At 48.8% G+C, this 26598-nt stretch overlaps 1 protein-coding gene across 1 annotated transcript in view; it reads right to left on the bottom strand.

Annotated features, from left to right (window-relative positions):
- Positions 1-22562, bottom strand: part of SMARCC1 (SWI/SNF related, matrix associated, actin dependent regulator of chromatin subfamily c member 1) — a 61354-nt gene extending 38792 nt beyond the window's left edge. Inside the window, exons 1-14 of the mRNA XM_019616729.2 lie at positions 22535-22562; positions 22016-22194; positions 20264-20349; positions 16348-16429; positions 14861-14953; positions 11960-12029; positions 9640-9709; positions 8544-8619; positions 5469-5594; positions 4695-4813; positions 3154-3278; positions 2551-2610; positions 1877-1914; positions 188-309 (exon numbers count right to left, since the gene is read on the bottom strand). Coding sequence (XP_019472274.1) covers positions 188-309; positions 1877-1914; positions 2551-2610; positions 3154-3278; positions 4695-4813; positions 5469-5594; positions 8544-8619; positions 9640-9709; positions 11960-12029; positions 14861-14953; positions 16348-16429; positions 20264-20349; positions 22016-22194; positions 22535-22562 — 1274 coding nt within the window. The remainder of the gene's footprint in view (positions 1-187; positions 310-1876; positions 1915-2550; positions 2611-3153; positions 3279-4694; positions 4814-5468; positions 5595-8543; positions 8620-9639; positions 9710-11959; positions 12030-14860; positions 14954-16347; positions 16430-20263; positions 20350-22015; positions 22195-22534) is intronic.
- Between the last annotated feature and the right edge of the window lie 4036 nt (positions 22563-26598).

Here is a 26598-nt window from a genome sequence, read left to right as displayed (position 1 = left end):
TTCTGGTTTTAAGAACGGCTGGATCAAATCCCACAGACCTCAGCTCGGGAAGATTTGCAGGAGGAAAAGATGAGCCCACATGTATGAACTACACCTCAAAGGAAGTAATTTCTTCCAGCTTTCAGCACGACTTACAAAAAAACAACCAGCAAAACTCTAAATCCCCAGATCCCAATCACTTTCTTACCAGTTGTAGTCAAACCAAGACGCATAGCTGGGAATGATGATGTGGTTGGTTTGTTCTGTGACGTTATCTTCACCAGCATCAATTGATCGACTCTGGTCACCTTTGTTAGGATCTTCATCCTCCTGCGTCACAGAAGGAACACAGGGGTGAGGAGGCTGCAAGCAGCAAGACACGGACAGCCCTCATGCAGCAGACAGCCCCAAACAAATGCTTTCAGTGGGGAGAGCCTCAGGGATGAGGGAAAGTGCATCCATAACAGAATAAAGGAAGCGAAAAGCTGCTAAGAGCTGTTGTCAGACCTCCAGAACATACTTGGCAATTCCTTGTTAAGATGACTTGTACTTCTTGCCACTCTTCCCTCACTCCTCAAAAGAGTACTAATGGAAATCAGAGTCATTAGTTCTCATTTTACTGGGTACAGAGTGACAGTTCTGCAGACACCAAATTATGACCACTGACATTTCTGCTTGGATAACCTCCAACTGGCCAATCTTAAGGCTGGTCCTCAATAATTCTGCCTCGTGAAGAGATACCAAGCTCAAATTTTGACTGTGCCACGAAAACCCAGGCACTGAGTAGAGATGTGCTGTGTTAGACAGAAAAGATGGACAAACTCATAGTAGACATTAGACTAGCAGATCCCAGGAGCTAAAACAGAGGGCAGAGGTTTCTCTGGAAGATCGTTGCTAATAAAGTCAATAGAAGATGTTTCAACAAGGGGACATCAAACATGACAGTGGCCACGTGGATTAACGGGCTGAAGGGACCATTCCTCTCCCATCAGAAAGCTGAGAATCAGTGCAGACTCTTGGGGACAGTACACAGTGGCTATTTACACTGTTAGTCTATTTACAGCCTCCTCTGGCTCAGGTTTCTTGTGTACCTGTAACACAACAGTCAATCTCCTTACATTGCCAAAGGTAACTTAACTTCTAATAACTTTCTTTGCCTGAATTGCTAAGCCAGCCTCACTTCAAAGAAACAAAAGGCTGTTCAAAACAGTCCAGCCCCTGAAGCAGGATTTCGGGAGTATCACCACCGCACTTTTTGGGGCAACTAAATTCCCCCATAGACAAGGTACCTTCCAAACCTATTTAGTGACCTCACCATAGCTGTCCAGAAAAGAAGCCTGTCCTCTCCTCATCCTCTCACCTCCCCCCTCTCCAAATACAGTGAATAGAACACAGACCATGGCCAAAAAGAGCCAACCCCAAACCAACAAGCCTTTAGGAGAGAACGTAAAAGCAACATCTCCCAACCTAACACAGATTGAGTACTTGCTGCATGAGTTCCACAGTTCTGGGTTATTCTACACCCTGGGATTAAGGAACTGCAACTAACAAAAGAGTATTTCCCTTACTGGAGAAGCCCAGTCACTCTTTGTGAGCATGAAACACAGTGCTCACCTAAGAATGGCACTCTGGCCATCTGCCCATGTGTTTGTACCTCGGTGCTTACACAGCCTGAAACACATCTAAGGTCTACATTTAGCACTGAAATCTAAAGGAAAAAAAACCACAAGCTTTGAAAAATTTGCATCCAAAAGACGTTCATCTGAAAATACTTTACATCTGTTTCCACCAGTGACCAATTTGGTCTTAAATATCACTTGAACAGCACTACAGGGTAAGTGCACAACGATGAAGATTTCAGTTTCCACCAAGCTCAGTATGAAATCACTGCAGTTACCTTTCCTCCAGTCGCCACTGTCTCCTCATCCTGTTCATCTGAAAGGTAAAAGCACTGGGAATTAAACTAATAACATGCACCCAACCACTCACACACGCAGTCCTTCCTAGCTGTGCAACTGCTTAATTGGAAAGACTATTGCATTTGTTTTGGGAGGGAAGCGAGGAGGAAAGCAAAGCAGAGCACACATCATTAAGACTATCTCATCTTTATGCAGGAACTCAATGGTCCCAGACAAAGGAGCACATCAGAGAGGGGATAAAGAGGAAGGATAATTAGAATTTTTCCACGCTTAGGAATCCATCATTAATTACTGCCTGGCCCAGTGCCCTAGATGTAGCCTTGTATAATAGGACATGGGACACTACTTTCTATCTCTTATACCAGAGGGCCAGCAAAGCTCAAGGAACCTGCAATTCACCCTAACTCCTAATAAGAAAAAAACATCTATTGAAGAAGAGCTCATATGTCACCTTCCAGAAAAGCAAAACTGCCTACAAGGGAACAGACTCAAAAGGAAGAGTACATTTCAAACGGAATGCAGATGAAAACTGAATTAATTCAAAAAGTAGAATTAGAGATTCCTCTCAAAACTGAGAGTTAAAAATACTCTTTCTATTGCCCCACAAACACGACTTTACTGTAAGAAGGGTGAGTGTCCCTGCGTGCTTTACCAAGGTCTGCCACTGTTCCTCCTTTCACAGGCGTGTTCTCGCTGTCTTTCTTTGGGTTCACTGCAAAACAAAGATTGCAGCTCTAATGAGTAATCATCAGACTAAATACAATTATCAGCGTCTAGCATGCTGTTGCTATCTTATCAATAAACTGTTCTGTTGGTCGGGTCTTTGCAGTTCAGAAGAGTTCATCTGGTCGGGACAGTCGGAGCACAAGAGAGCATTTATTTGGCTTCTGTCTGATTTCACACTGGAACACAATGCTGCCTCTATGCAGGCACTGAGGGCTCCGAGCGCTGTGCTCGTCCCACCTGCACAGCACAGAGCCATTCCTCCACGCAACCCAAACCAGATCAAGTCAAACTGCTACATCCGAAACGCTCTGGTGCTGAGTTTTATTTCTGACCTATCCTTCCTTAACACCTATTGTACACATGGACACTTCTGCACACGCTGGGCATGGCAGCAGAGCTTCCACTAATTCCATATGGTTAGCTTGGGTACTTGACATCACAGCCCAAACATCTGACAACACATGCATATTTCCTCTATACAGTTCAAGCAATTGCTTTAGCATTCAAATACTCCATATGTGCAATTTACCATTTTTGGGAAGTACCACTTCTTCTATGTTAGGTACTGGTGTGGGATCCTCCATGTCCTTTGTAAGATCTTCCTGCTCATCTTCTTCCTTCTGCCCCCTCCTTTTCCCATATATGGTTGCTTGTCTGAAAGGAACCACAGAGAAACTCTCTGACAGCTGCAACTGTCAGATGCATTCACCTTGATTTATCCTTCACCAGACAACAGGATTAAAGGGCTGGGTTAAAACTCTTCTGGGCAAACAGTGCAGTAGGAAGCGGTGCTGGTGGAGTTAACAAAATCCAGTCTCTGTGCATTACTAAAACAATTTAGAAGGGCTCTAGTGAGTAATTTTTGCAGCCTAATGATTCAGAAGTGCCTCTCAGTTTCATACAAATGATGGTCTTTTGCCATTGATTCAGGACTGCAGGACACTGCTGTCTGAATTCTGAATCCCAGCATGCTGGCAGCACCTGTGTGCCCATGAGACTCGGGGCAGCAGTGCTTCACCTCCACTCCTCCTTTTCCAAGCTGCAATAAGGACATCTGCTGCACGGACCAGAAGAGGCAACAGACCATCACAAGGCCTTCTGCCTGATCTGAGGAACAAGCTGGCTTTTCTACATCATTTCTACACCCAGAGAAAGTCCTTCTGGGAACAAAGGCAGAATCACCCAGGCCCCTCCTTACAGAAGTGAACTCAGACTTCACATTTGGAAAAAAACAGTAAGGATGAATTCATTATCTGACCTTCTCACCTCAGATGACAGACTTCCAGCACTGTTGCTTCTTTTTTTTAAGAGCCCCATAGCACTGCTAAAGAAGCCCTGAATTTTTCATAGATTCAAATAGAACGGCCTGGGTTGCAAAGGAGCACAGTGCTCATCCAGTTCCAACCCCCTGCTGTGTGCAGGTCACCAAGCACCAGACCAGGCTGCCCAGAGCCACATCCAGCCTGGCCTTGAATGCCTCCAGCACTTTAAGCACTTTTTAAGTGCTCCCACCCACACCACAGAACCCCATCAGTGGTAAGCTTTTATTTGGTGATAATCTTGGCCCTTTTTTTAGAGATCAAACAAGCACAGAGAAAAAAAAACAAACACCACCAACCTGTGGGCAAACTGTAATCAACAACTAGCGTTCAGGTGAAGTGATATTTCAAAAGTTCACTTCAAAACACATGGCTAAGTAGATTAAAAATTCCCCAATTACATGCAGTGCTTCCAGTGGCTCTCCTCCAAAACGTACCCAATTCCACTAACTGCAGCTATTTCAGAAGCAGCTGAGGTTTTCCCTAAGTTCTGTTGTCAGTGCAGCACCACATCCTGCTGCTGAGGAACATCAGGACTTGCACAGATTCTCCTCCACCCACAGGCAATGCAATTCCACAGAGAAGTAAAGAAATTATAAACACCGCACTACTAAAACCACACAAACCTACTGTGGAAATAACGATTCTACCCTAAGGTAGATCCAAGGTGTGAAAAGCAAGATCAGACAGGGCTGCCCGCCGGCACACCTTCAAGGACATCAGCCCCAGCTTCCCCGAATAAGACACTCACCCTTTCTTCCCTGATTTTTTTCTTGACTCCACAGGAGTGGGGGGTGGAGAAGGAGAATGCTTTCTCTTCCGTGTACTTGCTGCTGCTTTCCTGTCCCTCCTCTCAGGACTGCGCACAGGCTGTAAGAGAAATGAAAGTGTCAGCTCACCCCTACTACTGCAGTTATTGAAATGCTGCAGGCCAGCCTTCCTTACTACATCTTACAACAAAGGAGCTGAAAGCAGTGAGCAGCAAGCACCATCCTCAGCTCCAGAATGCTTTCCAAACACACATCTGTCAAGGTGAAATAATGTAAGTTTTTTATAGCCAGCCCTGATACTGCAGGAGCTACCTACAAACTGTGCTCTTAGAGCAAGACTCAGCAGCTAATTTATGGCACGTTCAATGTACTCTACCCATCAGGAAGGATTTCCCAGCAAGCAGCCTGAGCTCAAGGTTAAATGAATGCTCTCACAGTCCTATCAAACTTTCTGTATCGGGAAGAATACGAAATTAGAGAATCTGGAAATTAATTGATGCTGTCCAATGGAGCCCTAGTTTCATTTAAAAGAAAGTACAAAGTCAGTCTCTTCTCCTGCCATCCTTGGGAAAGAATATAGAAATAATAAAAGAGAACAATAGTTCTGGATAAATGACACACCAGAAGAAATTCAAACTAAGCTGTACTACCACAGGTACCTGAAAGTGTTCAGCTTGTCTGAATTTTGTCACTTGTGCAGAGAGAAGGAATATTAATGTACCAGCAGGTCACACACTGAGCTGAGAGCCACCTACCTCTTCATTCTTCATGGAGATTCTCTGCCGAAAGCTCACAGATTTCCTGTTCTCATCCACCTCATAATCCTCTTCATTCATCCATTCGTTGAATATATCTGTGTCCAAAATCCACTTGGCATGAACCTAAAGGACAGAACAACATGAGACACACGAGGGACAAGTAGGTGATCCCAGACAGCCAGCATGGATTCACCATGGGAAGGTCATGCCTGACCCATCTGATGGCCTTCTATGATGGAGTGACAGCACTGGTGAACAAAGGGAAGGCAAGTGATGCCATTTACTTGGGCTTCTGCAAGGCCACGGTCCCTCATCCTTATCTCCAAATTGGAAATAGAAGGGATGCGTGAGGAATTGGTTGGAAAGCAGCAGCCAGAGGGCTGGGTTGAATGGCACTGAGTCCAGATAGCAGCCAGTGATGAGCAGTGTCCCCCAGGGGTCTGTTACAGGAGCAGCACTCATTAACATCAGTGACACTGATGATGGGGTTGAGTGCACCCTCAGCAAGTCTGCTGAGCACCAAGCTGAGCAGTGGAGTTAATACAGAGAAGGAAGGGATGGCATCCAGAGGGACCTCGACAAACTCAAAAGGTGGGCCCATGTGAACCTCATGAGGCTCAGCACAGCAAAGTGCAGGGTGCTGCACTTGGGTCAGGTAATCCCAGATACCAGTACAGCCTGGGAGAAGAACTCCTTGAGAGCAGCCCTGAGGAGAAGGACCTGGAGTCCTGCTGGATGAAAGACTGACCTTGAGCCAGCAGTGTGCTCTTGTAGCTCGGAAAGCCAATGGTGTCCTGGGCTCCATCAGCAGAGGGGTGGCCAGCAGGGACAGGGAGGTGGTTGTTCACCTCTGTTCTGCCCTTGTGAGGCCACATCTGCAGCACTGTGTCCAGGGCTGGAGCCCCCAGCACAAGAAAGACAGGGAGCTGTTGGAGAGGGTCCAGAGGAGCCACAAAGATGAGCAGGGGGCTGCAGCAGCTCCCTCCAAAGCCAGGCTGAGGGAGCTGGGCTTGTTCAGCCTGGAGAAGAGAAGCTGCGGGGTGACCTCAGTGCAGCCTGCAGGACCTCAAGGGAGCCTTAAACAGGAGGGGAGTCAGCTCTTGGAAAGGGGAGAGAACAGCAGGACAAGGGAATGGTTGGAAGGTGAGGGAGGGCAGATTTCAGTTGGATGTGAGGGGGAAGTTGTTTGGTGTGAGAGTGGGGAGGTGCTGGAACAGCTGCCCAGAGAGGCTGTGGATCCCCGTCCATCCCTGGAGGTGTTCAAGGCCAGGTTGGATGGGGCCCTGGGCAATCTAATCTAGTACTTAATCCAGCAGTTGGCAGTCCTGCCTGCAGCAGGGGGTTGGAACTCGGTGATCCTTGAGGTCCCTTCCAACCCAAGGCAGTCTCTGATTCTATGAACACACTGACATGTTGCTTCTTGCAAGCAGTCACTCTACAACAGACCTAACAGGATGAAGGAAATACTTTCAGCCTTGTTATGAGGGTCTGAAGTTACAGATCTCACAGGACTTTTACACACATTAAGTGACAGCTCCATGAAGCAATGCTGTGAAGGCTGGACATGCTCTAAGCTTGCTGAATGCCATGTCTGCTCCTCTGTCACTTTAATTCATCCCAAGCGTGAGGTCAGCTCTCACAGCTGGGGCAATAGCTGTGCATTAAAAGCATACTTCTGATACCAAAAATTCCTCTCAGAATCCACCAAGTCTGACACAGATCACCTTAGCAGCTAGAATGTGCTGCAATGGAGACAAATAGGAAGAAGGGCCATATCTTGAGAGGAATGACTATTCTGATTTAAAACAGCCAGCTGCATTTACATAGCTGAATAATGAAATTTTCAAGCTTTATACACAAAAAGCTAAAGTCCCATTTATGTACAAGCAGCAGTTTGGAATAGGGAGTGTCTGAACAGACATCAGATCGAGTTATTTTCTGACCTGAGCTGCCCTTTCCTAACTCTGCTATTCACATGAGCAGCACAGACACAGAACAACACTGCATGCGATGCATAAAAGAATGAGTCCAATAATAGGACGTTAAGTAGCATTTACTGCTGTTTGATTGTAACTGCTTTGTGTTTCCTCTTGCAGGGAAGTAAATCAGAAGGACTTCTTCCATCCCTGCGACGTCAGCTACGAGCAGAGCTCCCCATTAAGCAAACACTGCTGCAGAGCAATGTCAGCTGTGGCCCTCAGGGGCTCTTGAAGCAGCTGCTGCTTTCTCAGAGGCTCCCACGTTGGCTCTCACTCCAGGACAGCTGCGTGCCCACAGCTGTGCTGCCTGCAGCAGTGCCAGGGCTCGTGGCACGTTTGGTCAGAGCAAGAACCAGCAGGAGAAAGAGGAGGTATCTCCAGCAGTGCTGAGCCAAGGGAAACCAGCAGGGTGGGATGAGGGCACGGGGAGCCCAGCCAGCTCTGCTCTGCTGCCAGTACCTGAAACCACTGCAAATAAAGTTGCCACAACAACAGCTGACAAAGAACAACAAGGTTTCAGTTGTACCAGAGGTTTGTTTCCCAAAGAAGCCCATTTCCGTATCATCTAGCTCCTATTCTTTCTGGCCATTTCCACGTATGAAGTTTCTGCACACACAAAGAAGTGCTTTAAATCCTGGAATAACTGATGGCTCTTTTCTATCGCAGCATTCCTCAGAAGATCACAAAGAGATGAGGTATTAGCCCCATCTCCACTCCTTAACTAATTACACCCCATAATGAGCAGCCAGTGCTCCTCCCAGAGACAGCTCAACTCAGCAGCAGAGGAAGGAATTACCTTTAACACAAAACTCCCAGTCAGGCCAGAATAAAGATGGTAATTTTAGCATTATGAGGGATGCGTCCAGCTGCCCTCGTCACCCACAAGGAGATTTTCCCCACAGTGCCCCTCTCCAGACCAAAGAAACGTGTTGGGAGTTTTCATTACAGCTCTAGAAATACCACTCTCTTTTTCCATATATATGGAGACACAGCCACTGACACTCAGCAGCACATTGAGACGTCTACCCAGTAGCGTTCACGGATGGGTTACACCAGTACAGTAACTCTGGGAAGCTCTTTAAGGCAGACTCACCTTCCACGGCTTTTCAGGAATTGGAGGATCCTCAATTTCAGCATCTATTTCGTTGGCATGAACCCAAGTGTCATAGCTAATGAGAAGAGGCAGAGAAAACAAAATTGGTCCCCTGGCTGCTCATCCAGAGAGATCACCAGCAGGAATATTTATTCAGCAATTCTGACATCTGCAAATCACACTGCTGGGATGGAACGGCACATTACTTTCCACTCAGTGGAAGTCAAACAAAGGAATCATCACTGGTTCCTGCTGTGGGAGTAGGGCACCCTGAGAAGGGAGGGGTCTGAGGCAGCCAGGGCACATTTTTCACTTTCTGAACTCAGAACCCATCTCAGTGATGTTATCTCCTGCTTGCAAGTGCACATCTCTGGATTCAGGGGTTCAGTACACGTGGAGTCACTCGTGCAAACCCTGTCAGGAAGTTACTTGTTTCTGAAGAATTTAAAGCAAGAGATACCACACTCTTAGGAGAAAAAAGAATGCATCCCCTTGTTCAATCCCCACTGCTGCAGAACCCAGACATTATTTGCAGTCACTTTTCCACATATTACTCCCCTCATAAATCTGTTTGTCAATATTAAGAAACTGCACTCCAAACCAAAACCCCTCAATAACCAGATGCTGAGCAGCTGGAAGAAGTCATACTTCAGAGAAGATGTGTGTGCAGCATTTCTTTAGTGTTTATACTGGTATTTATAAATATCTTTATATGCACACCTACACAGTAGACACACCCTTGGTTATATGATACAAATAAAAAATATTTAATAGTTCATCGGCATGAAGAAGGAAGCTTAAAGCATGATGTTGTTTGCTCTCTCCTGCTGAAACATGCATAGGGCACTGGAGAACACATCTGGGCCCACTGCTCTGCAGAACAAGAGAAGAGTGCAGCCACACAGCTGGGACATCCTCCAGCAGGTTCCCTGACAGCACTGAGGGCAGAGCACGGCTATCAGGAAAGGCAAAACTTAGTATGCTGAAAGAGCAGCTTGTCTGAGGACATGGATTGGCCTAATGGCAACTTCTAAGCAGTCCTTGGCCTTTAACTAACTTGGGATTTGAGGTGTGCTTTCCTCCCCCCTCGATTTACCTGTCTGGAAAGAAGCCCCAGTGCACCAGCACCTGCTTGTCTTTTTTCATCACTGGTCTCAACCATTCATCTGCAAAGGGGAAAGAGATGTAGATCAGACTCAGATTGCAAAGTACATAACTCGCTGTTTTGCTTTCCTATAATCAAGCATAGAAAAGTTAATGCAATCATCTCTGTTTAAGCAAACTGCAGTGAAATTACAGTGCCCTGACCCATAATAGTAATACAGTTGCCTGCATCAGCTTTGCCATGCATAAACATTCATGTGCTCAGCTTGCATAAATCACAAATACTAAATTAGGAAAATCATTTTAATACAAACAGTGATTGCATTTCCTTCCCTGGCCATACGTATCCATGCCCTAAATGTGCTCATGACTAAAGCCCAACGGAGTCTGAAACACCCATCAGCTTCCCAGCAGCAGGAGGAGCTGCTGGGGGGGCACGCAGCACTGCCAGCTCCCCCAGGTCCATCCCATCTCCCCAGAGCTCTGCCTGGCTGGAACAGCTCAGAGTAAAACCTCCAAAATGACATCCTGCAAAGACACCAGCAACAGCGTGGTGAGAGATACTCCCCTGCATGCAATGATTTTCTCATCACTGTGCAACTGAAAGGACTGAACCTCCCCCAAAATGTTTTCTCATCAACCAGTAAATACACATATATTCTAAAACCTTCTTAGACTTATGATGCCCTCATTATTTCTGTTGATTTCCACTTGTTCCACAAGACTCCCCAGCACTAAGCTCTACTCTCAACGTGGCCCAGAGACCCTGAAGAGCTGCACACGTGGAACATCACTGCTTGAATTCACAGCTGTTCTCTCACCTCACTGCAAACCAGGGCTGAGGCAGCTCTGTGTAGCACAGCTGCATGCTCACTGACTGCAGAACTACCACGTCCAACCCTTGTCAAGAACCTGAAGAAGTGGTAAAAGCAATGCAAACTCGTGGCCAGACACATTCCCAGAAGCACAGAACACACAGAACAGCACCAACAGACAAACAGTCCTCCCTCATCCCAGTGTGGAAGTGAATACTTCCATCTAGTGGAGCTGGGATGCCAGGGCGAACCAGAACAGCTAGCTGTGGCAGAGCACCAGCAAGGACCTGCTGCTTAACAAGACATACAGCAGAGCTCTTTTTTGCTATCTGATGAAGGCTAAAGCTTTAAACTGCTCCTGAGAACCTACTGCATACAGAGACAGAACACATTAAAATAAAGCCAACAGTCTCTATTTATCAGGTCTGTTACTGCGTCCACCTTGCCAAACCATGGGCAACGACAACACTCCCAATGTACAACCCAGAAAGAGCAGAACGTGGCAGAAAGCTTTTCATTCTCCTTTACTTTGGTGTCTGTGATGTCTTTCACACATCCTGCTGCCCCCTACTACTGTTCCACTCAACTTCTGGCCAATTCTTACACAATGGGGGGAACACACCAAGGAAGGGAAGAAAAAAAAAAGGGGGAATGGAAACTTCAGCTTTAACTTCCCTACTTCCATTATCCTTCTTTCTAATGTTTAATTCCAACCTAAGTTGATTTGTTCCTCAGTTCTTTCAGACCATTAAGCTTTGGTCCCCCCCACCCTGTAAGTTATCTGGGACAAACTCAACTTTCACTTGCTTGGCATACACTGCACTCAGCAATAAACACTAATATCCCAGCTAACCCAACTGCTGAGAGCTGTGCCAAATGAAGATGCTCAGAGGGCTGCAGCACCTCCCTACAAAGACAGGCTGAGGGAGCTGGGCTTGTTCAGCATGGAGAAGAGAAGCTGCGGGGTGACCTCAGTGCAGCCTGCAGGACCTCAAGGGAGCCTTAAACAGGAGGGGAGTCAGCTCTTGGAAAGGGGAGATAACAGCAGGACAGGGGAATGGTTGGAAGGTGAGGGAGGGCAGATTTCAGTTGGCTGTGAGGGGGAAGTTGTTTGCTGTGAGAGTGGGGAGGTGCTGGAACAGCTGCCCAGAGAGGCTGTGGATCCCCGTCCATCCCTGGAGGTGTTCAAGGCCAGGTTGGATGGGGCCCTGGGCAGCCTGGGCTGCTGTGAGATGTGGAGGTTGGTGGCCCTGCATTGGTGGGGGTTGGAGCTTCGTGATCCTTGAGGTCCCTTCCATCCCAACCATTCTGTGACTCTGTGTGATTCTGTGTTAAACCCAATAGAAGCAGAGCACAGCAATTCTATCTGGAGTTGTTAATCCTAAAAATGCTTTACAGGAGCTCTCAGGAGCAGGTTAAAAACATTCTGTGCCTGTGTGAAATCTCCCAAAGGTGCTAAAAGATTATTTCCACTTCAGAATTGGAAAGCATCTTTACCATCATCCATTGAGGTAGGACTTGGATACACGTGGTGGGTGGCCTTGGATTTCTCCTCAGTTACTGTTCCCTGTGGAAAAGGTGAGGGGAAAAGACACCAGGTGAGCAACCACCTCATTCCCCAAATACCAACTGTTTCCTTATACCCACATAAGTCATGCAACCCAGAAACAACGAAGGCTCACTGCAACTACACAGAACACAACCTCTAATTAAAGTGCTAGAAAAAAAGCAATTTTAAGCGAATTCCTAAATACTACAATTTAAGCACAAACAGGAGCTTCGCTACATATGGCTGCCATGAATAGGAGGACATTCTTAGTAAACGAGCCTGTACATTAAAAGACAAAAACTTACAGTCTTTTTTACACTCCGACATAGTATCACAAAGGGAATATATCAGAAAAAACAATAATGCCACACAGTTTTGTGACCAATGTTCAAACATGAACATACTTTCTATTCTTGAAGGTTTACAACAATTCACATATAAGAAGCAACAAGAGGTGAATGTCACACGCTCACAAAAATGCCACAATTACACTCCCAGGGGACCTGCATCACCATGGATGAAAATCCTGCTTGATAGCTGGGGATCTGTTAAGATATCTCCAACTCTTGGAAAGGGGAGATAACAGCAGGACAGGGGAATGGTTGGAAGGTGAGGGAGGGCAGATTTCAGTTGGCTGTCAGGGGGAAGTTGTTTGGTGTGAGAGTGGGGAGGTGCTGGAACAGCTGCCCAGAGAGGCTGTGGATCCCCGTCCATCCCTGGAGGTGTTCAAGGCCAGGTTGGATGGGGCCCTGGGCAGCCTGGGCTGCTGTGAGATGTGGAGGTTGGTGGTCCTGCGTTGGTGGGGGTTGGAGCTTTGTGATCCTTGAGGTCCTTCCAACCCAGCCATTCTATAGTTCTATGATTTTACAACATCTAGATCCTCCCACGCACTGCAGACACCGCCAGTCTCTGAAGATGAACAGTCACCTCCAGGAAAGCAGAAATTCACAGAGCTCAGGCTCTTTTGCAGAGGAGGAATTATGTTTTGGTACAGTTTGTGTGAGAATGTTATTCAGAATTTACATTCCATAACAAATGGAATATTTATTTAAAGGACTTAAGAACAGATGGAACAGTACAGCAAACGGTACGTGAACGACTGACTTGCAAGGCTGCCACCAGCCATCAGGAGGAGGAAAGCATTACAAAGCTTGAAGATGCATTACATGATGGTAGGAATAGTGGGAGACTGCTCTGCTGTCAGGGGTTGAAATGGGACCACTTCTCTCCTAGCAGGAGCACAGAACTGGGAAGAAGGAGAGGAGGGGCACGTTGAGCAGCAGCTCAAAGCTGTGAAGTGAGAAGAATTTAAAATCCTTCAGGAGAGAAGGGATGTGCCCAGGTGCGACTGAAGGATCTGCAAAGTGCTCAAGGCACAGTAATGGGAACTCTCCCCGCATTGGCCATGAGCTGCAGAGGCCTCTCCCAGTACCTAATCTGAATCACATCAGTATTCCTCATCTATTTCCTACAGAGCTTCAGGAAAATAATAGACAACAGGAAAATAGGAAGCCTTCCTAGGCTCTGCCTTCAGTGCAGAGGAAGGGATGGACTTCAAAGCAGCTTTCTGAAGGATATAAGCAAAACGTGAGGCTTTGCTTTCTGCCTCTGCCAAACTGAAGGTGTCTGGAAGCATAACCAGGTGTAGGAGTTGGTGGCAAACAGGTACAAAAGCTAACCTTGCTCATTGTCTGCTTCAAAGGTCCTAAATTATCATTCTGCTGCTTCTTATAAAGAAATCAACATTCATAAAGCAAATCACTATGAGAAACAGTAACAACTTCATCAGCAAACTGCAGAGAGCATTAGCCCTTATCTCAGCAACAGCAAGCATCTGGATTCAGCTGAAGAACTACGAGGTGCTGGAACAGCTGCCCAGAGAGGCTGTGGATCCCCGTCCATCCCTGGAGGTGTTCAAGGCCAGGTTGAATGGGGCCCTGGGCAGCCTGGGCTGCTGTGAGATGTGGAGGTTGGTGGCCCTGCATTGGTGGGGGTTGGAGCTTTGTGATCCTTGAGGTCCCTTCCAACCCAACCATTCTGTGACTCTGTGAGTAACTTGAGAAAAGCTATACAGTTAAAGCTGAGAAGATGATTCAAAACCATAACACAGCAAATACATTTAACCTGGAAAGGAAAGCATTCCCTTTGGCTACCAGCAGTGAGCTGTCTTGACACAAAGGACTACAGAGCACATTCCTTCCCGACTCACCCACAGCAGTGCTCTGCTCAGTACTATCTGTCCAAAGAGTTCACGTTCCAGACTATTTCCCTCAAGAGAAGTGAAAGCCCATTTATGTTTTAAAAGATGAAGCCATTAACCTCGTTCAGGCCATCACTGAGTATGCTAAATTACAAAAAGGTTGATTCTTGTGGGAATGTACTAACAAGAACCTGATGTTGCTTGTGCTCTGCTCAGCATAAAAAAAAAAAAGTAATAAAAAAGACCTAAAAAGGCAGCTTTTTTAAGACTGAAACTTCTTTATGCTTGCTCCCACACGTCTAGAGCAGTTATGCTATGCACTACCTTTTTTGGGCTCAGACTTGGACAAACTGTGAGCTTCTGCTTTACGTAAGCAGAATTCAACATTAAATCAGCTCAGGCCTGCAGCAACCTCACTGAGAAAACACATCTCACACTGCTTGCTGCTTTAAGCCTCAGAAGCTCATTTACTTTCAGAGCAGAGTAGTGATTCAGCACCCACGTGATGACAACCATTAGTGCCACTAATGGCATTCTACAGATGGCTGACCTGTGGTCTGAACGGACTTCTTGCTGCTGCCTGGCACTGCCAGACACAGCCCAAACATCACCAGTATGCTGCAGCCATGGGAAATGCTATGTAAGTTACCTGGTGACGTTTGACAATATCCTTCAGTTTATTAGCCAGCTTCAGCTCTATATCTGGAATGAGGTAGATGGTTGGTCTGCTCAGACAGTTGTTCTGTGGAGAGGAGACAAAATAAGGAATTAGCAGACGGTTTTTGACAGAACCCAAACAATTCCTGTCACAGTCACCAGTGCTGCAAAAAGCTCCAGATGTGTCAGCCAGGTGAGATGTGCTAACTCCAGCCCCAGAACCCCTCAGGACAACATTCCCATGCCCACTCCCTGCTGGAGCCTCATCCTCAGCTCATTTCTGCAGCTGTGCTGTTCACCCGTCAGAGGGCTGTTGGTGTAGGGAATGGGAACACAGCTCACCACAGCAGTTCTTGTGTTGCTTCCACAAAACATCCTTAATAAAAGCCGTGTCTTGGATTTCAAAGAATTCTGACAGGACTTTCGTTAAAGGGAATTTAAGTTCCCCATGTGATAAGTCCCAGCCCCACACTGTCCCACTGCCACGTGGGTCTGTGCATTCCCACAACCCTGACAGGGATGCCTTTCATTCACTTGGGATTTAACATGCACATTATTACGTGCATATTCAGCTATATCATTTTAATACTTTTGAAACATGAAGTATTGTTTCTTATCGTTCTCTCATTTCCATTGTTGACAATCACTTGAAAGTTACGTTTGTTGTTGTGCTGTCTGACAGTAAAAGACAGAGCTCAGGTTCTGGAGTTTGGGAAAAATACTTCCTTATTCTCATCCAGCAGTAAAAAAGAGAGCAGATAACTTCAGATGGAACTGCACACAACTGCTACCTGCTGTTTTCTGGTAGCAGCAACGGAGGTCTGACAGGAGAAGCGAGGGCCAAAATACACTCCAGCCCTGAAAAGGCTCAATTTCACTACAAAGCTGAAAGTCTCAAGGAGGAAAGACTGGATGTGCAGAACAGCAGTTACTCAGGCCTGAAGGTGGGACCTGCATGGGACGATGGAGATGTTGGGGATGCACTGCCCAACCTTACTGGCATTTTTCCTCACCCTGCGCGTATCCAACAAGTATCAGTGTGAACACTCCCAAGTTTTCTAGCGGTAACAAAGATAACCAAGATGGGAAGGAAAAGGAGGGAAGTACTTAACACTTTGAGAGAAGTTAGAGACGAAGCTCTTCAGCTGCTCACAGCTGAGGTAGATAACAGCAGGACAAGGAAAAATGGTTTTAAATTGAAGGAGGGCAGATTTCAGTTGGATGTGAGGGGGAAGTTGTTTGGTGTGAGAGTGGGGAGGTGCTGGAACAGCTGCCCAGAGAGGCTGTGGATCCCCGTCCATCCCTGGAGGTGTTCAAGGCCAGGTTGGATGGGGCCCTGGGCAGCCTGGGCTGCTGTGAGATGTGGAGGTTGGTGGCCCTGCATTGGTGGGGGGTTGGAGCTTCGTGATCCTTGAGGTCCCTCCCAACCCAAACCATTCTATACACAGGGAACTTCACGCTCTGATCTGAGTCTCTTGCCTGCACTAGTGTTTTCTCAATGTTCATGAACATCTCCACGTTTCGGTCCATCCGGGATGGGTTCTGCAGGTCAAACCTCCGCCTGTAGAGGGAAGCCATTCGAAGAGTATTAAAGGATTCAACTTTCCTCTGCTCAGAAGCTAAGAATCTCTCATGTTACACATAAAAAACAGCACACTGGGAAGCCACATGGGAGCACTCAGGGCACAATCAAGTAGCTTTGTTTCGCTTGGCAGCCCTCAAGTGAAAAAAAAAAAAACCAAACAACAAAACAACACAATGAAGCAATCAACAAAATGAAAATGATCTGTGATAGGTTTAAGAAAAACGAAGGCTGGAATTGTCCAGCAAAACCCTGCAGAAGGGTTGTGTGTTCCACTGCAGGCACAGGGGATAATTCAATGGAAACCAGCAAACATTCAACGCAGCTGGAGGGGGAAACCCATGACCCCCTGGTGGAGTTTGTCCAACCGCTGGCTGCTCCCAGCACCCACCCCAAAATCCAGCCCAGGAACATGAGCAATCCCTTCCTGAGCCGTGAGAAGGGCCTCACGCACAGCACAGGGCAGCGAACGGCCCACAGCAGCACTACAGAACAGCCCAAGCTGGAAGGGGCTCATGGTGACCACCGAGTCCAACACGATGGTTGTCTTTATGGGACTCCGGTGCTCTAAAGCTCCCTGCTGCAGTTAGGAAGGAATCCAACTCTGGGAGTGACAGCACATTTGGAAGTGTCTGTGAGAAACGGGGAAGGCAGAAGCACGAGAGCCCCGGCAGGCATCCTGCAGACCCAGCTGCACGTGTTGCAGATGAACCACCTCGAGTGAAGGACCTGAACGCTGTGCCCACAAAGGGTCAGGCTGGGCACTGATGGCACTAAGAGCACTGCATGAGCCATGGGTACGGAGCTGCAGGGGCCCAAGGCAGGCTCAGCCCAACACAGCACTGCCCTGGGGTGGTCAGCGCTGCCTGCTGCACCTCTGTGCCTGTGCAGCTTTGGAAACAGCCACCAGCAGGGGCCGAGTGCTCTGAACTGCAATGCTGAGCTGGCAGCCAGGAGTGGGAGAGGGATTTCAGCATGTAGAAATACTTCCCACAGCCATGAACTCAGTACCCTGCAGCGACTGGCGAGCTGCTCTGAGTTCAGAGCGCAGCTCCAAGCACCAGAATGCAGTGCTGTGCCCGTATGTTTCGTGACTGTTTCTTTGAGAGACACACTTCTTTCCAGTAACACATCAAATCAACGTCTAGAGTTCATAAATATGCAACAAAGGTAAACCAGAGTAGGATTGAAGTCAGAAAACCCATTACTGCACAGCCAGAGCATCCCAGAGGCACTGCTGAACATAACACAGACCCTTCAGCTGAGGCTGCCGTGCCTTCCTTCACTAAGGGCTCCCAGCACATCAGGCAGCAGCCGCCCGACGCAGCACCAGCCAGCATCAGCAGAAGGCTCTTCCTACCCTCCATCAGGATCACAGATGCACCCCCTCGTGCTAAAGAGCTGGGAACAAATGGCACAGGACACCCTGACATACCTACTGTCTGTGCAAGTGGGAGCTGTGTGCTGAGTGAGGCAGGACGAGCACAGCCCAATGCACTGCTGTACTGACACACACAGGATGCTGAACCAAAGCCCAGCCACTTCTTCAGGACTCACACACTGATGCTCTGTGGTTGATTCAAACCACGTGTGCTTCAGATAGGTACAGTAAAGTTTCAAGGAAGCAAATGGAAATAAATGTCAAATTAATGCTAAAGAGTCTACCTTTCTAATGGCCAACGGCTGGCAGTACCTCAAACAAAGATGTGTGAGGCACTCCGGTTTGATCAAAGCTGTTACATTTGGTTGCCTGCAATCTGCATTTTGGATTCATTAAATGCCATTCATGCCCCACACTTTTGCAGCCCATACTTGAAGAGAAGCATGTCCATGTACCAAGCCATAGAACTCTTTGTAAAGGAGATGTAATAGCAGTGCTAATCCCTCCTGTGCTCAGATTACAGGACACCTCTGGCAGGTTTTAGCCACCAACCCATTCAATGGCAGTGACAGACAGGGTATGTCCAGCTGCACTGGGTAAGTGCACTTTTCAGACATACCTATTATGGCGAGGAAAGGTACTTCTCCTATAAGACAGATCATTCACAAACAGGTTAAGCAAGAGCGACAATGCATACCATTAAATAAAAAAATCATATTTCAGGCAAAACACCACGTATTATTTGGTTGGGTCAGTGAAGGACACATTCCAAGATCTAAATCTGATTCTCAGAGTTAAGTTCCAGTATTACTTCCCTCTACATCCCACATGCACGAACACAAGGCACTACCCACTAGTGCTGAGGAATCAGCAAGAGAGTGAGAAGAGAGGAGGCAGCCGTGGGCCTGCGCTGTGCTGACAAACTGCAATGAATGAAAACTTCATTTGTTCTGGAATAAAAAAGGGGAACGTGGAAGTGGCTCCTACTTGATGAATATTCACCTGCAGGCAAAGAGGCAGCAAGGCAGCCCTGAATGCCAGGGCACACAGAACACTGCCAGCAGGCATCCCGCCCCAGGTGCCGGCAGTAAGGAAACAAAGCCTGGCAGCGCTTCACTCCTTCCAGCTCTCCCATATAAGCACCTCAGATATCCAATGTGCTGACGTATGAACAACTCAAAACCAACCAGCCCTACCAGAATAACTGGATTTTTGCCTTTTGAATTGCTTTTGTGGGTCACAGAAACACAGCCAGTTCCAGGAATGCTCTTACAGGTCTGCACAACATCAGATCAAGAGTTATTTAAATGCTTGTATAAAACCCATCTCTGCTTGCTTTTATCTCAAGACTTCTCATTCTCATTTTCCTCCTAATGCTCTCAAATACAGTAACTCATGCCTTCCTGGAAGGACCTTGATGGCTCTTAGAAGGATCTTCATGATCAGAGGGCTGGAGCAGCTCTGCTATGAGGAAAGGTTGGGGGAACTGGGATGGTTTGGCTTGGAGAAGAGAAGGCTGCAGGGAGACCTCAGTGTGGCCTTCAGTGCTTGAAGGGAGCGGATAAACAGGAGGGGAACGGCTGTTTGTGAGGGTGGGTGGTGATAGGACAAGGGGAATGGTTGGAAAGTGAGCCAGGGGAGGTTTAGGTTGGATACGAGGAGGAAGTTTTTCATGCAGAGGGTGGTGAGGCACTGGAACAGGTTGCCCAAGGAGGCTGTGGATGCCCCATCCCTGCAGGCATCCAAGGCCAGGCTGGATGTGGCTCTGGGCAGCCTGGGCTGCTGGTTGGGGACCTGCACACAGCAGGGGGTTGGGACTGGATGAGCACTGTGGGCCTTTGCAACCCAGGGCATTCCGTAATTCTATGATTCTGTGGCTAACTTAGAGATGCAGAAGCCAGAACTACATGGATATCACGTGAAGAGTTTTAATACCCATGTCAGTGGTGCAGGGCAGTGCTTTAACTCACACTCCTCCTTTATGGAGGTTGAGAAGCAGCAGATTGCTTTGTATTTATGTGCCTTTGCAACAATTCCTATTCCTCAGCTAGGACTAAACCCCATGCTCAATACACTAACAACGATCTGTGTCTTCCAGATGGGAAGCAGATTCTACAGTAAGGGATTAATTTGTTCTGTCAGATGGCAAATAAATGCAAAAAAAAAAAAAAGTCTCAAGTTTGTAATCAACTCCTAACCTCAAAGCTCAGGAGCTCAAACTTGGACAACTCGTCTTCAAATTGAGGAACATAACGTGGGTGTCTCCTTAGACAAAGCTACCATCAGCAATGCAGGGAAAAAAGTCCTCTTCCCATCTCCAACTCCCTTGCCTTCCCAATTCTCCAGCAAGTCTTAAATCTCAAGGAATCTGCACAGGCATTTCATGTGCTTCATCACATGCAAAAGGTGTACAAACCAAAATCAGAACTTACCAGCCCTGTTCATTCTTATATTTGTAAGCAGCACCAAGAATGTGACATAATGTACCTCCAGCTTTGAAATCCATGAAGCACTTTGCCTAGAACCAGAAAGAAAAGTGAAAACGGTGGCATTCAGGAGCGCTTGCTAATGCAGAACGAGCACCAAATCACAGCACTGGCATTACTGACAAATGCTTTAAATTTATTCTTCCACCAGGTATGGGAATGACATGGAACACTGCCTTCTTGGCTCTGGGGCTGCTGAGGGAAAGAGAAGCAGCTCTGGGACGTATCATATAACTGCTGTCCAAAACCAACACACAAAAGGTCCTTCAGAGGCATGCAAAAGGAACAGAGCTGCCTCTGCTGCACCACCTGTTCAGAGCTCTGCTGTGCACCCAAAGTGACCCAGAGCCCGAAGCACGGCAGGCAGCTGCCCCTCGGGAGGCCATGGGATAACAGAAGGAAAGAGCTTTTAGCAGTGACACTAAAACCAGGAGACAATCCTCGGTGAGACAGAATCCCTTCAACCATTTTACCTAACAAAATCCATCGTGAGAAGGTGACTGAGATCAGCCGGCCTCACAATCTGCTGCCTGAAGGGCTGCTTCCTCACTACAACCTTCACTGGAACACATAAGCAACTACAGGTAACTGACATTTTACTATTTGAGAACAAACAAGGTTGGACTACAAGCCCTTCAGTGCTGTAACCACAAGGCACGTGCTGTGGTCTCATCTCTGCCCTGCACCCAGGCACAGGGCTGGTGCAGCACTGCATCCCTGCCAGCTGCGGCCCAAACAGAGCCAGCAGCCTCAGCACAGCGCCAGGCCTCACTGCTCCCTGCACGCAAAGCACTGCTGCAGGCCTCCCCTCACCATGTGCGTCTTGTACTTCACGCCCCTTTGACAAGACCCTCCTCGAGGCACACAGGATGCCAGGCACAACGGGGCCGAACTCTGAGTCCAGTCACAAGGACGTCACTGGTAAAGGTGTTCCAAGTGCGAACTCAAAGTGCTCCCAGCAACCCTTACAGGCTGGGACGACTTCTGTCTGTCAGCGCAGTGAGCGACTGGCGAGCTGTCCTGGACTAACGAGGTCAGTGCACTGCTGCAAATGTGCTCCTGCCTCTCCCCAGCATCGATGGCATCACAGGTGAGATGGCTTCATTGGGAATTTCTAGTTCTTCAGGTGTCAGGTGTTCCCAGTACTTGAAGGGTGCATTTAAACAGGAGGGGGAACGGCTGTTTGTGAGGGTGGGTGGTGATAGGACAAGGGGAATGGTTTGAAAGTGAGACAGGGGAGGTTTAGGTTGGATATGAGGAGGAAGTTTTTCAGCCAGAGGGTGGTGAGGCACTGGAACAGGTTGCCCAAGGAGGCTGTGGATGCCCCATCCCTGCAGGCATCCAAGGCCAGGCTGGATGTGGCTCTGGGCAGCCTGGGCTGCTGGTTGGTGACCTGCACACAGCAGGGGGTTGGGACTGGATGAGCACTGTGCTCCTTTGCAACCCAGGCCATTCTAGGATTCTATGATTATAAAGCCATGCATCAGTGCTAACAGGTTTGATTTAATGCTTAACAGTTCACATAAGACACTCACATGGAACCAAAACCTTCCCCCAGCACTCAGGAAATCATCTCCAAACGTGTACCCATTCTTCAGGCCCTTGCAGAGGACGTGACACTGAAGCCATGGGCTGAGCAGAGCCCCAGCACGAGGGCAGCAGCACAGCCCCAGTGAGACAGAGCTGTGTGACACTCACCGGGAGCTTGGTGAAGGCAGGATTGGTGACATGTTTCCCAAAGGCATCTTCCTGGAACTGCAGCAGCTGCACCACCAGCCCAGCCAGCGTTTTGTTGGTAGGAGCATCTGCTTGCACATACTGAAAGACAAAGCACACAGGCTGCCTTGGCACGGAGGCTGACACAACACGGAGAGAGGCTCACCGAGTCCCCAGGCTGCTTGGTCAGCTGCAGAGCAGAGTTCAGGGATTGCTGGGGATAAGGGTCAGGCACGGCTGAGCACACTGCACCTATCTGTGCACCATCACAGATTCCTTGCAGCCAGCAGTGCCTTATAGAGAGATTCACTGCCTCAGTCTGATTCTGTTCCTAATACAGGAAGAGGCCAATTACAGCCCAGCAACTTCATGCTTTACGACCAACCACTTCCAAACATCACACAGATATGGAAAGGAGAAATCAGAGAATGTAAAATAGTGTTACTCCTAATGTAACCTTCCCACCAAGGCTTCTGAGCAGAACAAACATGACTTGCTCACACAGAACGATCAGCTCCCCTGCATCCATGAGCAGTGAAACCTTTGTGCTTCATCCATATCAAATTCTCCTAAAGCCCCTTAAAAAAACAGAGCTGGGACCTTCAGAAGATGGAAGTAACAGTGTTACACGGTGGTCAGACCTCACCAAGTCTCCCCAAGTGCTATCCACACTGACAGACCACGAACAGCACTCCCTTTGTGTCCCACAGCACTGCACAGCTCCTGCCATCCAGCTGGGACACAGCCCAGCTGCTGCAGGACAACACAGCCCCCAGCCTCCTGGGGTGCCCCAGCTCCACACCTAACACTCAGCTGGGAACACAGCTCCATCAGATCCCAAGGCTGCATTTCCAAAGTTAAGCATCCCTGCAGGCTGCGAGCCTTCCATCCTACTGCTAACTGCACCAGCACACCTTTTACCCGTGCCTTACACCATGACGGATGACTTAAACCCATACAGTGCAGCATATACTTTCAAAGCTGTGTACTACCTCCCATCTGTTCCAGCGTGGTGCCACAGCCAGCAGTGTGCAGATGAGCACATCTCAGCTCCTGAGCTCCAGCTCTGAGCATCGCATTGCACACAGCTCTGAGCAGAACAGCCCCCAGCTCAGCAATTCCTATTGCCATGCGACCAAGAGAACAGCAGCTGCAGGGCAGGGCGCTGCTGTACGGCACTCAGGGTTGCATCAATGTGAAAACAAAAGCACAGGGAGCATCTCCCAGCAAAGCAGAGCTGTAACGCCGTGCTTTCCCTCCGCGTTCTCTGGGGAGGTGACAACAGTGCAGGAGCTCTGCAGCCCCACAGCCTTCACTGTTGTGTCAGTAGTGAATGGCACACAGCTTCATAACCACAGTAACTCATCCCGTGGGGGAAGCCACCCGATGCTGCTACCTTTGCTTCTTTAAACTGGATAAGAGTCAAAGCTGTTTGCACCGAGTCTAACTGTACTGTCAATTAATAAAGCACCAAAAATGTATAACAACAGCAAACATTGGCAGCTTGGACTACAGGGAAGCAGTACAAAGCAGCTCTGTGCTTATGGCTGCTGGAAAAAAGAAACCATCGGCAAACCAGGAACTGAATTCAGCCAATCCCCACAGCACCACAGCCACCTTGTGGCACCAGAAACCCACCATGATGGGGACAGCAGCCCTGGAGCCACTTCTGCACTCACTGCCTTGCCATCCTTGTGCATGGGAACCTACCTGCCCCAGCTCTCCCACTAGCAGAAGGCCGCAAGCCTTCAGAAGGGAGCAGTGAGACTCCTCTGCCACCGCAGCAAGGAGAACGCAGGTCTGCCCTGCAGGCTCCAGAGCAGCAGAGCTATGAATTCCTGATGGACATGCATGGTATTGAAGGAGCTAACGAGGCTAAAGCCATGTCTGCAAGCTTCCCTCCCCTCCCAACAGAAGCCAGAACCTGCTCCAGAAATGTGTGGCTCTTCTTTACTATGAGGGTGGTGAGACACTGTGAGGCTGTGGATGCCCCCTCCCTGGCAGCACTGCAGGCCAGCCTGGATGGGGCTGTGAGCAGCTGCTCTGCTGGAGGTGTCCCTGCCTGTAGCAGGGGGTTGGAACTGCATGATCTTAAAGGTCCCCTCCAACCCAAGCCATTCTATGACTACGATCCCCAGCCCAACAGCTCGGATGCAGGAGGATCGTGTCACAGCCTGACCCACACTGCACGCTTCCCAATCTACCACAACTACAGAAAAACCACTCGAGAGCAGAGAGGCACCGCCTGCAGGAGGAACCACTGATCCTCTCCAGCAGATTTGCCATCACAGCTGCATGGGAAAAGCCTTTGTCACAGATATCAGGGATGGATTTGTATATCCAGCATCGCTGTGGTTCCTGACCTCAACCAACCCTGCCGCAGCCCTGCATTGCACACAGATAGCCCTTCCTCCCCCAGACCATCCCATCGCAGATAACTGGGCAACAGCCAAAGGCAAACCAACATCACAATACTTGGATTTCACTTACGGCCCTTTTTCCTTTTTATAAAAGCAAGCACACAAAAGAGCTCCAAACACAGAAAAATGGTAGCGTTAGAGATCCCTGAGCACCAACACGACAAAAAGTGAACTGCCCAGTTTGTCCCTCACTTCTCAAGTGCAAGTTGCTGCATTTCTGCACCGCCTGCATTAAGGGAACAGGGCTGAGAACGGAGCACACAGTGGGACATGAGGAGCAGAGCCCTCAGCTGTGCTTCAGAGAGAGATCAGCCTGGAGAAGAGAAGCTGCGGGGTGACCTCAGTGCAGCCTGCAGGACCTCAAGGGAGCCTTAAACAGGAGGGGAGTCAGCTCTTGGAAAGGGGAGATAACAGCAGGACAGGGGAATGGTTGGAAGGTGAGGGAGGGCAGATTTCAGTTGGCTGTCAGGGGGAAGTTGTTTGGTGTGAGAGTGGGGAGGTGCTGGAACAGCTGCCCAGAGAGGCTGTGGATCCCCGTCCATCCCTGGAGGTGTTCAAGGCCAGGTTGGATGGGGCCCTGGGCAGCCTGGGCTGCTGTGAGATGTGGAGGTTGGTGGCCCTGCGTTGGCAGGGGGTTGGAGCTTCGTCATCCTTGAGGTCCCTTCCAACCCAAGGCATTCTGTGATTCCGTGATCAGCTCTTCGACTTCTGGTCTTACAGCTACATCTATACTGGTACTTCATAGCCAGCAATACTGATAGGTGTAACCCCATGGCAGTGGGTTTACTTTGGAGTACGGGATGAGAGCTCCTGTTGCTGATGACCAGCCCAGGGCAGACCTTGCAGGGGAACCAACACGTGGGTGCTGGTCACTGCAGCACTACTCACACTGTCACAGCTCTCAGCACACCATGGCTCTCCTGTAGCACGGCAGGGGCCAGCTCAAGGTTATTTTAAAAAGCAGCACACTGACCGCATGCTGGTCGGCATTTCATAGGATCACAAAATGGGTTGGGTTGGAAGGGACATTAAAGGTCATGTAACCATGGAATCATAGCACGGACTGGGCTGGAAAGGACACCTCAGTGTCATACCCCCCCCATTCCCTCTCCCCATGGGCTGGCTGCCCCCCAGCTCAGGCTGCCCATTGTCCAGCCACAGCCTCAGGTACCTCCAGGGGTGGGCAGTATAGCTCCAGGCAGTGCCAGCACCTCACTGCCTCAGATTAAAGGATTCCCCCCTCACAACTGCCCTAAATTTCCTCTCCTTTAGCTTAAAGCCGTCCCCCCTCATCCTACCACTGTTAGTCGCTCTCCCTCCTGTCTATCAGCTCCCTTTAAGTACCAGAAGGCTGCAGGGAGGGCTCCCCAGAGCCTTCTCCTCTTCAGGCCAAACATCCCCAGCTCTCAGTCAGGACTCAGAACAGAGATGCTCCACCCCCAAGCATCCTCATGGCCTTCTCTAGCCCCAGATTTCCTGACAAAAAGGCAATGAAAGAACAAACCTTCCCCCTCAAGAGCCCAGCAGCAGGAGAAGCAGCATCAAAACAAACTCCATTAAAGACACGTAGCCAGACTGGTACAAAACCTCCAAACACTGCTTGGTGTTTAACCATGGGCAGTCCAAGTACCCTTCTTCCGGAGGACCAGGAGACAAATAATGAAGCCATAGGATCCAGGCTGGATGTGGCTCTGGGCAGCCTGGGCTGCTGGTTGGTGACCTGCACACAGCAGGGGGTTGGAACTGGATGAGCATTGTGCTCCTTTGCAACCCAGGCCATTCTATGATCACAGAGTGGCTGGGTTGGAAGGAACCCTAAAGATCAGAGAACCATAGGATGGGTTGGGCTGGAAGGAAACTTAAAGATCACAGAACAAAAGGACGGGTTGAAAGGGACCTTAAAGCCCATCCGGCTCCAACATCAGCCCCAGAGCAGAGTTTGTCTGCTAGAAGTTCCACTTCAGACTCAGCTATCGGGAAGGGCGCAGGAACAGCGCTTTAGAAGAGAGCAAAGGAACAGAGGGCGAGGAACGGCATGAAAGAGGAACGGGGCCGCGGGGCACCGCTGAGCCCGGAACAGAACCGGGCCGGCTACACGTGGAGCTCCGGCACGGGGATCGGGGGTGAGGGGAGCTGGAGAGCCAC

This window comes from Meleagris gallopavo, chromosome 6 (genome assembly GCF_000146605.3).
Source record: "Meleagris gallopavo isolate NT-WF06-2002-E0010 breed Aviagen turkey brand Nicholas breeding stock chromosome 6, Turkey_5.1, whole genome shotgun sequence".
NCBI lineage: Eukaryota > Metazoa > Chordata > Aves > Galliformes > Phasianidae > Meleagris > Meleagris gallopavo.
The sequence above is the reverse complement of the archived record's forward strand: the minus strand, read 5'-3'. Positions and strand labels throughout refer to the sequence as shown.